Genomic DNA, 16,394 nt, shown 5'->3' on the forward strand with positions numbered 1-16,394 from the left:
AAATTGTTTTGGAGTGAGACGAGCGCTCTATGAGGGCGTGGGTTTCTGACGGTAACGGGGAGCTAGTATGGATATCTCGTGTGTATGTAGATTCTGTATTATAGTCAAATATTATCCAATGTAAGTTCTAAATTGTATTACCTTACTTTAAGCGCTATCCTATTACCAGTAAAAAAACCTTTTAATTGTGTTTAATGCTGTTTTTTGTTTAGAACAAAGTCTCATGTAAACGTTTTTACAAAGAACAAAATCGTATTATCACATACGACTATATTTTTTTGTTAAATTTACGTTGAACAACATCGTATGTGCACATGCGTTTAAAAGTTTTAGGATAATTTTGGCTGAACAACAACCTAAGTGAAAATAAGAAGGTAAATTTATTTTTTATCGAAACGAGTTGTTCTTTTGTGGATTTTCTTAAGAATTAAATTACTACTTCAAATAATACAGAAACACATTTTTTTCAGTTATCGTAGAACAAAATATTTTAGTCACATACGTCGGCAATTTTAATGTGTGTCGTATTTTTCTTGCAATATTAAACAAAATGTAAAAAACACCTAGCCTATCTTTAAAAAGCGTCTGACTTGAAAATATTATACAAGTACTTGCCCAGATTATTATTTGCTTTATTGTTATTTTCGTTTGAAGTAGTATCACAACAATCATTTTTATCCATTTGTAGCGGTAAATCTAAAATTATTTTCTTTCTTGATGATGCAGACATCGTAAAACATATACTGTGACACTGAATTTACACTTTTTATCATTAATATGACTCAGAATAAAGAAATAGTTTTAACTTCCAAAATCGACCGTCACTGCGGAGTACAAACTCGTGTCTGATGTTACGAGATTGTTCGTCGGAATATATTTCAGATAAGGTGATGTTCAATTAGTTATTTCATAAAGTAAAAATGATATTTAAAAAATAATTACACATATATATAGCTACTGTGATACTTATTACATTTGATCAAAAAACTGTAATTCGTCTTATAGTAACATACGTGTTCGTTCTACGGACCCGTCGATATACTCATCAATTTCACTACTCAAGTCGTCATCATTTGCATTGCTAGATTTGTAGGGTAAAGATCTAAAAAATACTGCATTAGTAGCATTTATAATACCCGTTTTGCACATGCTATCTAGATCATTATATTTATCTTTTGTTAATTTGAGTGGTGAAGAGTAAGCACGTTCCAAGACAGGTATTAAAGATGAGTTTCTTATATCGTTCCGTATAACTAAGCATTCGTAAGATTCTTCATTTAAAGCATACTTAAAGTACAATTTAGGTATTTGGTTCAGATTTATCAACTAATACTTCTTTAATTTTAGTCCACAATATGATCTTTTGTTTATTAATATTTTGTTCCATACTTTGTCATTCACATGAGTTTTAAAGTTAAAGAAGTTTTCCTGCACCATATCTTTGACTAAATATTGTTCACCATCTGTTTTTGCCCATCGTACAAGCAGGCGCCATTCATCGGGAGTATAAATTGTTTTGGAGTGAGACGAGCGCTCTATGAGGGCGTGGGTTTCCGATGGTAACGGGGAGCTAGTATGGATGTCTCGTGTGTATGTAGATTCTGTATTATAGTCAAATATTATCCAATGTAAGTTCTAAATTGTATTACCTTACTTTAAGCGCTATCCTATTACCAGTAAAAAAAACCTTTTAATTGTGTTTAATGCTGTTTTTTGTTTAGAACAAAGTCTCATGTAAACGTTTTTACAAAGAACAAAATCGTATTATCACATACGACTATATTTTTTTGTTAAATTTACGTTGAACAACATCGTATGTGCACATGCGTTTAAAAGTTTTAGGATAATTTTGGCTGAACAACAACCTAAGTGAAAATAAGAAGGTAAATTTATTTTTTATCGAAACGAGTTGTTCTTTTGTGGATTTTCTTAAGAATTAAATTACTACTTCAAATAATACAGAAACACATTTTTTTCAGTTATCGTAGAACAAAATATTTTAGTCACATACGTCGGCAATTTTAATGTGTGTCGTATTTTTCTTGCAATATTAAACAAAATGTAAAAAACACCTAGCCTATCTTTAAAAAGCGTCTGACTTGAAAATATTATACATGTACTAACCCAGATTATTATTTGCTTTATTGTTATTTTCGTTTGAAGTAGTATCACAACAATCATTTTTATCCATTTGTAGCGGTAAAGCTAAAATTATTTTCTTTCTTGATGATGCAGACATTGTAAAACATATACTGTGACACTGAATTTACACTTTTTATCATTAATATGACTCAGAATAAAGAAATAGTTTTAACCTCCAAAATCGACCGTCACTGCGGAGTACAAACTCGTGTCTGATGTTACGAGATTGTTCGTCGGAATATATTTCAGATAAGGTGATGTTCAATTAGTTATTTCATAAAGTAAAAATGATATTTAAAAAATAATTACACATATATATAGCTACTGTGATACTTATTACATTTGATCAAAAAACTATAATTCGTCTTATAGTAACATACGTGTTCGTTCTACGGACCCGTCGATATATGTATTGCCCTAACACGATAAATAACTGAGATAAGTGACCTATGAGGGGCCACTGAGACGTAATTCGTGCCCAACAATATCGAAAATCCCAGGTCCCACAGGCCCATCAAGAAGGGATATGTAAGGAAACGTCGTATAGTACCAAATGAAAGCAGACAGCTGTCGGATTACGCTGCAAAATTGTTTTGATTAATGGACAAAAATTATAACATATCATCCTGCATGCTGTCGTACACGATAGGAAGCATGTCCTGCACGTACTCATAAATTTTGTTGTTTTGACTCGCATATAGTAAGGCACTCGTCTCGTTCACAATGACGGCGAAAATTGGATGCTTGTCTAAAATTGAGTCTGCTCTAGATGTGCCATTTGCGAATGCAAAATAATTTTTTTTACCACCCATGACTGCAACAGCCTCCTTTATAATTTCTGGTGCCCTCATAATCTGTACATTAGGATTTGCTGGTAGACCTATAATGCTCATTACAGTACCGTCTACATCAAGTCTAACATAGACGTGTTTCTTACTATCCACGAAGTACAAATTATTAGCCGAGTCCAACACAATTTGTTGGGCATCCTTTACATTGGTTATCTCTTCCTTTTTAGTGCCATCCTCAGTGACTTTGTATACAACATTATCTGTTGTTAGAATGTATAAATCATTGGTGCCCCAATACTTAGCGACGGCAACAGTGTTGTCAGTCAATGTTCCGTATTTTTCAGCTTTGTTCTCTTGGTTGTTGAAGCTGTAGATGCCATCGGAAGCTGCGAAGTATAATTGTGTGTTGTTTATGTCATAGGTCGTGGAGATGTCGTTACCATTCTCGAGCAGATTAGTTATTTGTTTGTTCTTCAAGACAAAGAGGCCTTTTCCTTCTTCGATGAAGAAGACATGGATTTTTTCGTAAGCGGAGGTCGCTTCACCGTCTTTAAACGGTTCTCTTATGAATATGACGACTAATTTGGTGATATCTTTCTCCCCGGTGTAAGTGACGGATTCCTCTGAGAATAAGTTGGTGGACGCCAACCCGATCAGAAGAAGTGTCGTAAAGGTGGCCAAGGTATTCATAGTGCCTGAAAAAGAATGAGTGAGTGAGATTAATTGTGTTTTTTAATAAATTGGTGTGCTGGTGAGTAGAATATTGAGTATCGTAAGGTATATCAACATTGATATGGTAGGGCAAGCTATATTTGGGACGTGTATAAGTGCCCTAGAAGGAGGAGTACATATGTATGACTGAATAAATTATTTGAATTTGATAAAAGCTTCTTTATCACTAGAAAGGCCGCCGTCCCATTTTTGTCCCACTCGCGAGTTTGATCAGCTCTAACTTTTTTATTTTTCAACGAAAGTCCATGAAACTTTTTGACTTTTTCTGATTTATTGAATTTTATCATTTTTTAATGTTTTTGATAATATAACATTAATAGAAAATTTTTTAAAATCGGTTTTACCTAGAAGCGCCACTGGGTCAATTTTGTCCCACCCTGGTATTTGCCACAATAATTCGATGAAGAGTCCTTTTTTCGAGGAGATACGAAAGTGGAGAGGTGAGGAGAGTTTAGGTGACTCGTGACAATGCAGAAATGTAAATATATTGTACTAGTTTTTGCCTGTGACTTCACCCGTGAGAAATTAAGTTTATCATAGAAAGACCTAATTTCTTGACACTTATCGTTGCTTTTTGACCAAATAACTGAATATTATTCTAAATTATAGCCTATATTATGTTATTCTGAAGTATTAACAATAAAGTTGCAATGTTTTATTAAGATCGGCTTAGTATTTTTTGCGTAAAAGAGTGAAAAAACATCCATCGATCTAACCATGAATCCATACTCACTTAGTTCAAGTTCCAGGCATATATCCACCTATTCATCCATCCTATCCATTCATCAGTCCATCCATCCTTCAATTCATCAATATTTATTAACTTTTACATTTATATTATTAGTAGGAAGATGGCCTCTAGACATAAGCCAGTTCATACATTGAATGATTTGATACATTTTTAAAATGTGTGACTTATAAAATTTTGAAGATTAAACGTACATACTTTTCATTGTAATTGGTCAAAAACTTCATTGTTTGTGTACAGATAACAGAAAAATAACCATACCTATAGAAATTCCTAAACACATAGTACACCAGATAGACAAAAAACCATACAAAAAAACTTTGTGCAAAATGTGCACTATTATTTTTAAAATATTTATTTTTTCTTTAAAAATAATAATGACTAGTTAAAGTAGTAATTTCATAATTTTAATACAGTATACCACCACGTAATATGTGACAATTTTTAAATGAAACCAAAAATATCTAAATTTTAATAATTCCAAATTGAAATTGAATACATTTATATTTTTAAAGAAATAAGTACATATTGTTTTAACCACATAGATAAACTTTTTTTTAAGGATACTACAAATAATTTTAACCATAATATTCATGCCTGAAACTAAAAAATGTTACAAAATACATGCTGGGACAAAATTGACCCAGCGGCGCTTTTAGGGGGGTCGTAATCATCGGCACTTCTAGTGTTATGCTACCGCAAAGTAAAACTAAATCGATATTCCATCTGCCCTTTGGTGTAGTGGTTTGAAACAGACTACTATGCCGAGAGTTAACCTGTTCGATTTCCAACCGGACAGAAATTGAAATGAATACGAGTATTCAGGGTGACTGGTAATTAGTGGCGGAGCTGTTAAGGAGAGGTAGTCTAGGGTTATTCTGACAGATATCACCATGAGACCTACCGTCCTTATTTAACCCTTTCCAAGATATTCCTAAAAATGATTTTGGCCTATTTTGTTTTGTTTTGCAACAAAGATAATTCTAAATAATAAATATTTATTTTATTGTTAAATCTTCGTAACTGTCATTGTTTTATGCAAAAACTGCTAAACTAAAAACATAAATAAGTACGGTAGATCTATAGTGATATCTGTCAGAATAACCCTAGACTACCTCCCCTTTACAGCTTCGCCACTAATTACCAGTCACCCTGTTTATTAGCTGACAAAATTATCTATTATTAGAAGTAGAAAACAGACACAAGCCCCATACATTTTAAGAATGGATTTCAGTAAAAAAACATGACTTTTTCACTTCATTTTCAGTTATTTTAAAATACGAGAAAAACCATTTGAGCTATTCTACAAAACGAATTTAAATTGATTACTCTACGTCAATTAGTTCCGACGTTATTGTTTTACGAAGAGATCCATACAGGGCAGATATGTACCATCCTAGACTGCATCTTACTTAACACCAGGTACGATTGCGGTCAAATACCTACGATGTCCTGCATAAATAAAAAAATGGCCAAGTGCGTGTCGTGCCACTCGCAGTGTAGGGTTCCGTAGTTGTCCGTCGTTAACACAATAATTATATTTCAGAACAACTGTTATAGTTTTCCTTGAAAGTTCATGAAAAGCCGTATTATTACGAATTTTTCCAGATTTTTCAAGCCAACAGTTTAGATTTTAGAGGACGCCCTACTCGAACAAAAATTGGCACTTTTAACATTAATAATTTTCAAACAGATCCCTTAATGGAAAAATAGTCTTAGAAACCTCGAAGCCATTTTAAAAGACCTATCCAACGATACGACTCGATGGGGTAGAAGATGGAAAAAAATATCACCCCACTTTACATGTAGAGGAGCTACCCAAAAAAATTTTTTTTCAAAATTTTATTTTACCGTTTTGTCGGCGTGATTCATATACATATCTCCTCAAAATTACAGCTCTCTAGTACCAACAGCTTCCAAGCAAAACCTCGGGGAGACAGACAGACAGACATATCGAAACTATAAGGGTTCCTTGACAGGACTACGGAACCCTAAAAAACCCTTTACAGCCGTCACACAGTTATAGATTTTTACATAAATAATAATATCAATCGACTCACCTCTCCGAGATATCTCACTAGAATGAGTTACCTACTAATTAAGACTCGAATTAACGTGTTTATACTTAGGTATGTATAAACGTTATCGAGTTAACACTAAGGCTGAGTTGCACCATCTTATTTTAACTTTAACAAACGTCAGAAATCGGTCAAACTCTATACAAAAAACATCGGTTATTGTCATAGTTACGGTAAAAGTAAGACGGTACAACTCAGCCTTAACGTCTTTGTATCTAAAGTCCTGACCTTATACATACTTAGCAAATAAATAGATTACAATATTTTTGCTGTGTGTTTTTTAGAGTTGAATATTCTAGAAATAACTTTTACCTATCTACCTACAGTAATACAATTTAAAGAGAAAAGATTGATTGTTTGTTTCTTTGTATTGAATTTGCTCCGAAGCTACTAGATCCATTTTGAAAATTCTTTCACCAGTAGAATCGTACATCATAGAATATTATTACGGCCACAAGAGATCTGATAATTAACTCTATTATATTTTATTTACTCTATTATATTGGAGGGTTTTGCCATAATCCCCACGCTTGGCAGGCGGGTTGGAGAATCGCAGTTTAAAAGATTGGTGTTTTTCAGAGAGCGCTGCTGCCCGTTCTCTGTTTGATGTGTAGTCCCTTAGTCGCCTCTTACGACTTAGACCATTCTTGGTAAGATATATCAAACGAACGGCGCGATTTGCGCTATTTGCTCAAGCCCGCACGGTCAGATCGCATCAATACAAAATGGATAAATGGATTCTAGGTGCGCTGTCATCAGATCATAGAATTAAGTCAAATAATACGGATAAATTTGTATTTGCTTGAATGAAGTTCTATCGCGTACTTTGTTGATGGCAAGTAAAAAGTATTTAGGTAGGCCCAAGTGTCTCTAAATAGACACAGTACCTACCTACTCTACGTGACTCTATCAATAATATCTTACAACTTTCGACAACAAACGATTGCGAAACTTAAGGAAGCACACATCAACCTGGGAACGGATCGTAGCCGTATCAACTCGAGGAGGTCACTTTCTTGTATGAAACTTCGTACTGCAAGTTACTGCAACGCATACTTATCCGCACCGTAACGTAAACGCCTCACCTTACGACGAAACTTACGAAAGGCGATACGGTGTTGCGACAAAGTGTGCTATGACCTTTAGTTACAACCATTTATTACAATGTTTTAATGGGATCTTATCGGTTTTATCGGTTCAAATCTGAACATAGATTTCGCTCTAAAATAACAAATGGAAATTGCAATATTTAAAGCAGTAGCACAGAATAATAATAAGTACTACGTACAGAAGTTTTACTTCGCGAAGGTATTTAAAAAAATGTATGCTCAATGTCATTAACAATATGGTGTAATTTAGCCTGTCTCAAGAGTCAAGCACCATTTTGTTGACAAACGTCAGTGATCGGCACTGCGCCGAAGCTACAGGGCTGACTTCGGTAAAATGATGTGACGTGAGGTGCCAAACTGCGGAAAATGGCGGAGGAAATACAAGATTTAGCATGAATTATCATGAATAATATTAACTAATTATTTACCTCTCAGTGTCTTGAGGCAACTTAAAAAAGTACATTCTGTGTTCTTATTATTATTCGGGCAGTTAAATACTGCACAATATTTAGTACACCATTTTCTTTATTTTCTTCCATCATACACAAGAATACGCGTGCGTGAGTCAATGTTCGCTCGTATGTGAGGCCTTGTCGAATAGTATCCTGTAGGTGGGCTATCGTAGGTGTTTTGTTTTCGATGTAAACTCGCGGAGATGAATAGGCCTGGCAGTAGTAGAAATATTCTGTCCATTAAACTCGTTAGCGGAACATCCGAGAATTGTTTTAAACTGCGCAACTACTGATTTCACTAGTTTTACATACAAAATTATTAAACGTTGTCGACAAAAGCACTGGTGCACAAAAATTACATTTACGGACCAGCTGACCCGGCGAACTCTGTTCCGCCTTAAAGGCAATAAATAAGCCATCGCAATTTTTCCTTATTTGTTCACCGTTTAGACCTACCCTGGACTACGACAAACATTTTAAAACCAAAATCAGCTCAATCGGCCCAGCCGTTCTCGAGTTTTAATCAGACTAACGAACAGCAATTAATTTTTATTTATATAGATAGATAGATTATTGTTACCAATTTTTTGTCTTTAGGTATAAGAAAGTTAACGTTTTCAAATAAACGTTTACAAGCCTAGGTTACACCATATACTTTAACTAACAACCATCAAGTCTGTCAATCTTCATACAAAAAACACCGGCTATCGTTACAGTTACGGTTAAAGTTAGGTGGTACCTACAACTCAAACTGAGAACTTCTTTGTAGAAGCTTATCTAACCACTCACAGCACCAGTCCCTTTCACTAGGTATGGAAAGGGCCTATGAAGTGTTATTACCTCTATTTCCATCTGTTATCACGCTATAAAAGAGGTACGTTATGAAAGCGTTGCTCTTGATTATGGAGCATTACCTATCTATATTTATAAACGCGAAATACCACTCATTGATTAATCACGTCCACCCACAAGGTGGACCGACGACTTCATAAAGGTAGCAGGAAGGTGCTGGATGCAGGCCGCTACCAACCAGCCTCTGTGCAAGCCATTGGCGGAGGCCTATGTTCAGCAGTGGACGTCCTAAGGCTAAAATAATGATGATGATGATGATGATTAATCACGAAATCTCAGAAACTATGATACCTAAAAACTTGAAATGTGGCAGGTAGATTCCTTATAGGGTGTAAAGCCTGGTCCGTGAGCACGTAGAATTTTGTCCAATGACCCCAAGCTACCCATCCTTATCGCTCGCGCGTAATTATATTGCTCTCGCGACTGTGCGACGGGCGCCCGCAGTGAGTGTGCGAGTGCGACAGCAACATAATTACGCGCGTTAAAATTCTACGTGCTCACGGACCAGTCTTTAGACATCCGCTAAAAATTGATTTTACGAAACTCTCTCTTAAAAGGGTAAATAGTCCAGTAGAATTAGCTTTTAAATCGGAAATAATTCCTACAAAAGATTTTATTGTTTTAATGGCTTCATTGGTTGCCCATTAAGACTCTCCTAAGTTTTCGACTTCGACGGAGTTGTGCTTAAGTGGTGGGGCCCCCGAAAGAGGCATTTTTTCGGTTTTCCGGTTATACCGCGTAAAGGACTTACCCTATCAAAAAGTGGTCTTCATGTCGGTTGAAGGGCACTTAATCCTGCATTGAATAAGATCAAATTTATATGTTTTGGACAAACCGTTCTCGCGCTAAAGTTCGGCAAAGTAGAAAATATACGTATAATTAATGACCCTCTCCACGTCCAATGGTTTGTTACCCACAGGCTTCCAAGTCTTGAAAAGGGCCACCTCAACCAGTGTAACCCTATCAAGGCTTACGAGCTTGATGCGTCTATCCTCGTTCGTCCCAGCCGTTCCTTAACTGCGGTTGCTGCACCTCTTCCTGGCACTCACCTGAACGACTCTGTGTTACCTACTGTGGCTGCCCCTCTTCCTTGTATCCTCCTGCATGACTACGTTGCCTAGCCGTATGCCTGGTCTAAGGTTCGACGCCAAAAATCAACAACAACAAGTTCATATTAAAACGCTGAAGAGTTTTTTGTTTGTTTGTTTGAACGCGCTAATCTTAAGAATTACTAGTTTGATTGAAATCATTATTTTTGTGTTGAATAGCTCATACATTGAGGAAGGCTATAGGATATATACAATCACTCTACGACTAATAGAGGCGAAGCAGTAAAGAAAAATGTTGCAAGCACGGGAAATAGTATTTAAACTATTTTCACTCGTACGAAGTTGATTTTGTGGCGTCGAACCTTGGACCAGGCATATGGCTAAGCAATGAAATCGTACAGGAGGGTACAAGGAAGAGGGGCAGCCACATTAGGTAACACAGAGTCGTTCAGGAGAGTGCCAGGAAGAGGTGCAGCAACCGCAGTTAAGGAACGGCTGGGACGAACAAGGATAAGCGAATCAAACTCGTGAGCCTTGTTAGGGTTACACTGGATAAGGCGACCCTTTACAAGGCTTGGAAGCATGTGGGTAACAAGCCATTGGACGTGGAGAGGGTCATTAATTATACGTATATTTTCTACTTTGCCGAACTTTAGCGCGAGAACGGTTTGTCCAAAACATATGAATTTGGTCTTATTCAATGCAGGATTAAGTGCCCTTCAACCGACATGAAGACCACTTTTTGATAGGGTAAGTCCTTTACGCGGTATAACCGGAAAACCGAAAAAATGCCTCTTTCGGGGGCCCCCACCACTTAAGCACAACTCCGTCGAAGTCGAAAACTTAGGAGAGTCTTAGTGGGCAACCAATGAAGCCATTAAAACAATAAAATCTTTTGTAGGAATTATTTCCGATTTAATCAATTTTTGTGTTTAATTCTACTGGCCTAAAAACAAGTTGAAAGTTGTGTGTTTCACGCGGGCGATGCCGTGAGCAAAAGCTTGTCATTATAAAATTTTATCTCTTAGCCATAACACAAACATGTTTACTCGTATTCTTCTATCTTACTCACCTACTCGACTAAAGTTCCACGTGTAATCAAAAAATTATCCTATTACACTATCCAGTAAAAAAAGTTTGAAATAGTTGTCTAATATAACCCTTTGTCGGTTTTATCATGTAAAGGAGCTGAATAAAATAGGTTGCGAGAGGAATTTACGAGGCGAATTCAAATTCCATGAAAGAGGAAACGCGAAGAAAAAACATTCCTACGAACGTTCAATAAAAGAACAAGATATTGTTTTTTAAACTTTTGTTGTTCATCATTAGTTTGCTCGGGGAAATTAGATGCTGTGTGAAACAGTTGCTACCTACTTTGATCTTTTATTTGATAGATAAAATACAGGGTGACTTTGTTATCAGTATCCAAATTTTTTTAATAAGCTCGTTAGAACAATTTGACAATACAACTTTATCGTAATTATTTTTAATTGTGGTATTTTTCGCAAAAAAAAATATTGAAAGTCTAATCCGCGGGTGCCCATATCTAAAGTTTTAAAGGTTATTGCTTATTTTCGCTCACCATTATGTCTATTAAGCTTTGCAGTTAACTGTATGTACGTATTTTTCCATGAACGAAGCAAATTTTCCACGTGTGTCAATTTGGAAACGGCGCGCAGCGGATGAAAATAATTAAATATGGAGAAAAAAGATTTGTTTTCTTTACGTAAATCAATTAAGTTACTGATTCTGAGTCGATCCTGAAAATTTGGATACTGATACAAAAATCACCCTGTATGTATTTTCGAACAAAGATAAAAGGTAAAAATGATGTTTTAAGGGTCTGAGATTCTATTACATGAAAGGGTATATGGAATTCTGTTTAGAGTAGGCGCACACCGTTGATTTTTAATTGGCCGATAGTTCTGTACCCCCCGTGAAAAGGGATCTAACTCGACTTAGATCAAAATTGAGTTTATAACATAATGTGAATCTCTGAAAAATTAGCTATTTTTGAATCTAATCGGTATGTTTCTACGACGTATAGAAAAGAAAATAATGTTGTGCCAAATGATACAAGTAAGGCTTTGTGAACCAATTTTGAGTTTTCTTTCGTGTATATTGATACATGTCTACTTTTAACAAAGTGTACCGGAGGCTTCTTTCACTTTTTTATTGTGTCAAGAGGTATGACTCGTGTTACTACTTTTTACACGATTGAAGTTGTTCAGATTGAGTTTGTGATTAACAATATAAGATGACTCATATTAATATACACAAAAAAAAACTATGTACTGTTGGTTGGTGAAAAAGAATGTAACTTAATTTATAGCACAAAAAGTAAAAGACAAAAGATTATTTATTTTGTGTATAGTGATTCAATTAGACTAATACCATTAACCACAAAAGTTTCGTACATGTGTAAAATGTTATAAGTTACTTAGATCAAAAACATTTGAAAATCGCAACTAATAATTTGGTTAATTATTTGGTGTAAAATGATATAACTTCACAATAAAGGAAAAAATAATGTCGTAGTTTTGAAATCAAAGAATTTTAGTTAATAGTTTTAATAAAAAATGGTAAATATCTACTAGTAAAACATATAATTGAATTCATAGTGCCTAACGTTGTCAATAAAATTACTTAATAAGTGCATTATCGAATTTACAAGAGCTCCAACTACCAGAACTCTTTATAAACAAAACTCATCACCTTTGACAACAAATTGAACTGGGCGAGTCATTTCGAGAACAAAATAAAAATGGCCTATATAGCATTCCATCAGTGCAAGAGACTCATTGGTAGTAGATGAGGTCTCAACCCAAAGATAACACTTCGGCTCTACACGTCGGTTATATGGCCCTCTTACATATATTATTATGGATCACTTGTGTGGTGGCACAGAACACAACTATCCACAGCAAGATCAAAACTCCAAAGCCTGCAACGCCTAGTCAGCATAGCGGCCACTAGTTGTATGAGAACCACTCCATCGACATCACTTAAGTACCTTCTGAATCTTAGATCTTTAGACCTCTTCATTCAGGAGGAAGCGCAAGCAGCCGCTCTAAGACTTAAAGGTAAGAACGGCATATAGAAGCAAAACAAGGAGACAGGACATTCCACGATCCTGCACAAAACCCTAATAAAAGAAATACCTCTCACCGAGGCACCCATCGACAGAATTCCCTGTGTTCACATCTTCGACTGGAAATATAATATCCAGCTTACAGCGGAAACGCAAGATTGCTCTGGAATCAATGAAGTTAGGATATACAATGACGGCTCCAAAACCCAAAAAGGTACGGGAGCTGGTGTCTTCTCGAATTACCTAAATATACTAAGAATATCAACATCACTAGATAAACACAATACAATTTTCCAAGCAGAATGCAATCAGAGCAGCACAGGCGGTTGCAACCATAGACATCCGAGGTCTGAATATAAAAATAATCTCAGATGGTGCAAGCAATACAAAGCAACTTAATATACTACATTATAATACTTATATTGGAATGCCATGACGCGCTCCTAAGTCATTGCAGACGCAAATGGCGTTACCCTGCACTCCTGTGGATCAAAGGGCACAGTAACTCCTTGAGCAACGACGCAGCAGATGAACTGGCCAGAAGGGGATCGTACACGACGGTATTTGGTCCGGAACAATTATAATGCCGATACCATAAGCACAGATCAAGACCTGGCTGTGCTCCAAAATAGAAAAATAACACCACACAGAATGGGAAGATTGTGAAAGATGCAGGCTAACAAAAGATGCAGTTGTGGATATATCGAAAAAGTTCTCCCGCAGCCTCATAAGACTAAACAGGGACAACATCCGCAAGGTCCTAAGTGTAATAACAGGTATGTTAAACAAATACCTACACAATATAGCTGTTACAGACAGCCTACTGTGCAGAAGATGCATGGAGGCAGAAGAAAAACCGCAGCACGTGCACAAGGAGTGCACAAGCGTAGCAGATCAACAGGCTCAAATTCTCCAAACACCAGGGTCGCTGCAGAAGGCCTGTAGCGACTTAGATAGGCTGCTGCCACCTGGGGGATCTGGAGTGGTTGGAATAGGAAGATAAACTACAAATAGCGCATAATGGTCTAATCAAAAGGCTAAGAAGTGCAATATTCGATTGTCCTGCAAAACTAACTACGAAAGGCCTTATGAATGGATACTATGTATAAAGTAAATAATTATGTAAATGGCATGTGTGGCTGGACTTTATCTGCTTAGCTCGCAAGTATAACATGTCTTGTTAATTCATGTCTCTATTGATTTAAGAAGATTCCCGCCAGGCAGTTCGATTTTTTCAAGTTATTTATGATTTAAGAAGAGGCTGACAAGGGTGGCTAAATTTCTTGCGCTGCTTCTTCTCAGCACTGACCCATTTATGTCCCAAAATAAAAGTAGGGTTCAAGTAATACTAGGACGTGTTAAAGGGCTTTTTAAAAGCCTCTTTGTTGAAAACAAATGCATTTTATGACTTTACTTTTATATTATCCTTCTGTAGCCAAAAGGCAATCAATATAGCTTGACATCACCATCTCTGGTTCAGGAATTGATTCCTAATAGGTTAATTGTAGAAAACAAACTTTTCTCTGTCTCCTGTCTAATTAGTTGATGTGAAACCATTGTTGTTTCTGGTCTTTACTACACAATTGCATCAGCTATACTTTCTTTAAAATAGGAGATAATGTATGTGATTTAGGCCGATATCATTCATGGTATATGGTGTAATAATTAATAAAATAGTAGTTTCAGATCAGTATAAACATTTAAGCAGTAAATAATTAGAATTCAGTCTCAAATTCTAGCCTTATTCCTTTACAATCGCCACTTATATCACTTTACACATAATGATTTGGATACTTAGATCGCTGTTATGTTAGTTAGATCAGTTTACACATTTTTTTTCTCACCACAAAATTGGTGTATATTGATGTAAGTAACAATTTTTAGACGATTTACCCTAAATAACCTGAAATAATGATTCCTCATAGTGTAATTACTTATGTTTGTTTTATAACTTTTTCTAAAATTGAAGAAACAAAAAATTATCAACAGAAATGGCGGAAAATGTATCACTTTACACTTGATAGCGTGTGGTCAATTCAGTGTGGTGTAAAATGATTTATGTCTCATTACATCACTTTACACGAATGTAAAGTTGTCGTGCATGGTGATATAACTGTGTTTTTATTTAATTACGAAAAAACCACATGCTATATTTCACAAACTGGCACACTGCCTAATTATATCTAACATTACCTTTCACCTAAAAAATATTTCACCAAGTTATCTCTAATAGCGATGAAGCAGGATTTTTTTTAACTTCAAATGCGATTTCCCAAAAATCACCATTTTCGACTTAACTCCCTTTTCACTGGGGGTACAGAGTTGTGCCCGGATTTATATTGTATGAAGAATCGGCCAAATCGAATCGGCGTAGTGTGTGCGCACTCCCATACATGCCCATACTGATCAACTGCCCGACTAAACTATCGGCCGACGAAAAATCAACGGTGTGCGCCTACTCTTACCGAACACTTGAAAATACTTAAAAGGCCTCATGATTATGATTTATCTAGCCAAATCATTCGATGTTTGGTTGACAAAAAAATAGGGCTTAAACCTGACACCGTATGCTATACAGCGTCTTATTGTGACATATTAACGGCTTTTTGAACCTCAAATAGCAATTGGAAAGTCAAGTAGGGGTTTTGAAAAATATACACCTGGCTCTACGAAATATAATATTTCTTAATAGAAAACTCTACAAAATACTCAACGATTACTTAAACGTGTATTCTAAACATAGTCATGTTTTATTTTGCAGGTAGTTTTCAAATTAAATACTATTGGGCTCATCATGTAGCTGAAAGTTGATATCACATCCAACTCTTATGAATCAATGTCATATACAGATGTTCCTAATAAATTGCACACGACATAAACCTAAAAGCTAAAATCAAGTGGCAGTGGGCGGGGCACATTGATAGCTCGCGGAGCTGATGGCCGCTGGGGCAGAAAAGTTCTCGAGTGGCGACCACGAGCCGGAAGACGTATTGTGGGCAGGCATCCCACTAGGTGGACCGACGATCTGGTGAAGGTCGCTGGGAGGTGCCCGGATGCGGGCGGCGCAGAACCGGTATTTGTGAAAAACCTTGAGGGAGGGCTTTGTCCAGCAGTGGACGTCTTTCAGCTAAAATGAACGGACGAACGAACGATATAAACCTGTTTGTTTGATGAAAATTAGAAGCTAAGATCTCAAAGCCTATGCCTAGTATAATCACATCGTTTAAAAATAGACAGCCCACTAAACAGCCGGTCAGCTGCCAGCGATCACGTTGTAATAATACCCTTCATTTCTGATGAGTGTTTATTTGTTAGTATTACCCCACGCTTGCTCCTTATTGCCGCGGGAG

The 16,394-nt window shown here is 36.2% G+C and overlaps 2 protein-coding genes across 2 annotated transcripts in view; one reads left to right on the forward strand and one right to left on the reverse strand.

Annotated features, from left to right (window-relative positions):
• LOC135073754 (tachykinin-like peptides receptor 99D) overlaps positions 1-16,394 on the forward strand; it is a 181,221-nt gene that overhangs the window by 94,378 nt on the left and 70,449 nt on the right. The window lies entirely within an intron of this gene.
• On the reverse strand, positions 2,549-6,518 carry LOC135074109 (uncharacterized). The gene is made up of 2 exons (XM_063968416.1): positions 6,474-6,518; positions 2,549-3,628 (listed from the first exon to the last, which is right to left on the reverse strand). Exon 2 carries the CDS (start codon positions 3,621-3,623, stop codon positions 2,754-2,756), a length of 870 nt encoding a protein of 289 aa, XP_063824486.1. The 5' UTR covers positions 3,624-3,628; positions 6,474-6,518; the 3' UTR covers positions 2,549-2,753.

Source organism: Ostrinia nubilalis, chromosome 8, assembly GCF_963855985.1.
Source record: "Ostrinia nubilalis chromosome 8, ilOstNubi1.1, whole genome shotgun sequence".
Lineage (NCBI taxonomy): Eukaryota > Metazoa > Arthropoda > Insecta > Lepidoptera > Crambidae > Ostrinia > Ostrinia nubilalis.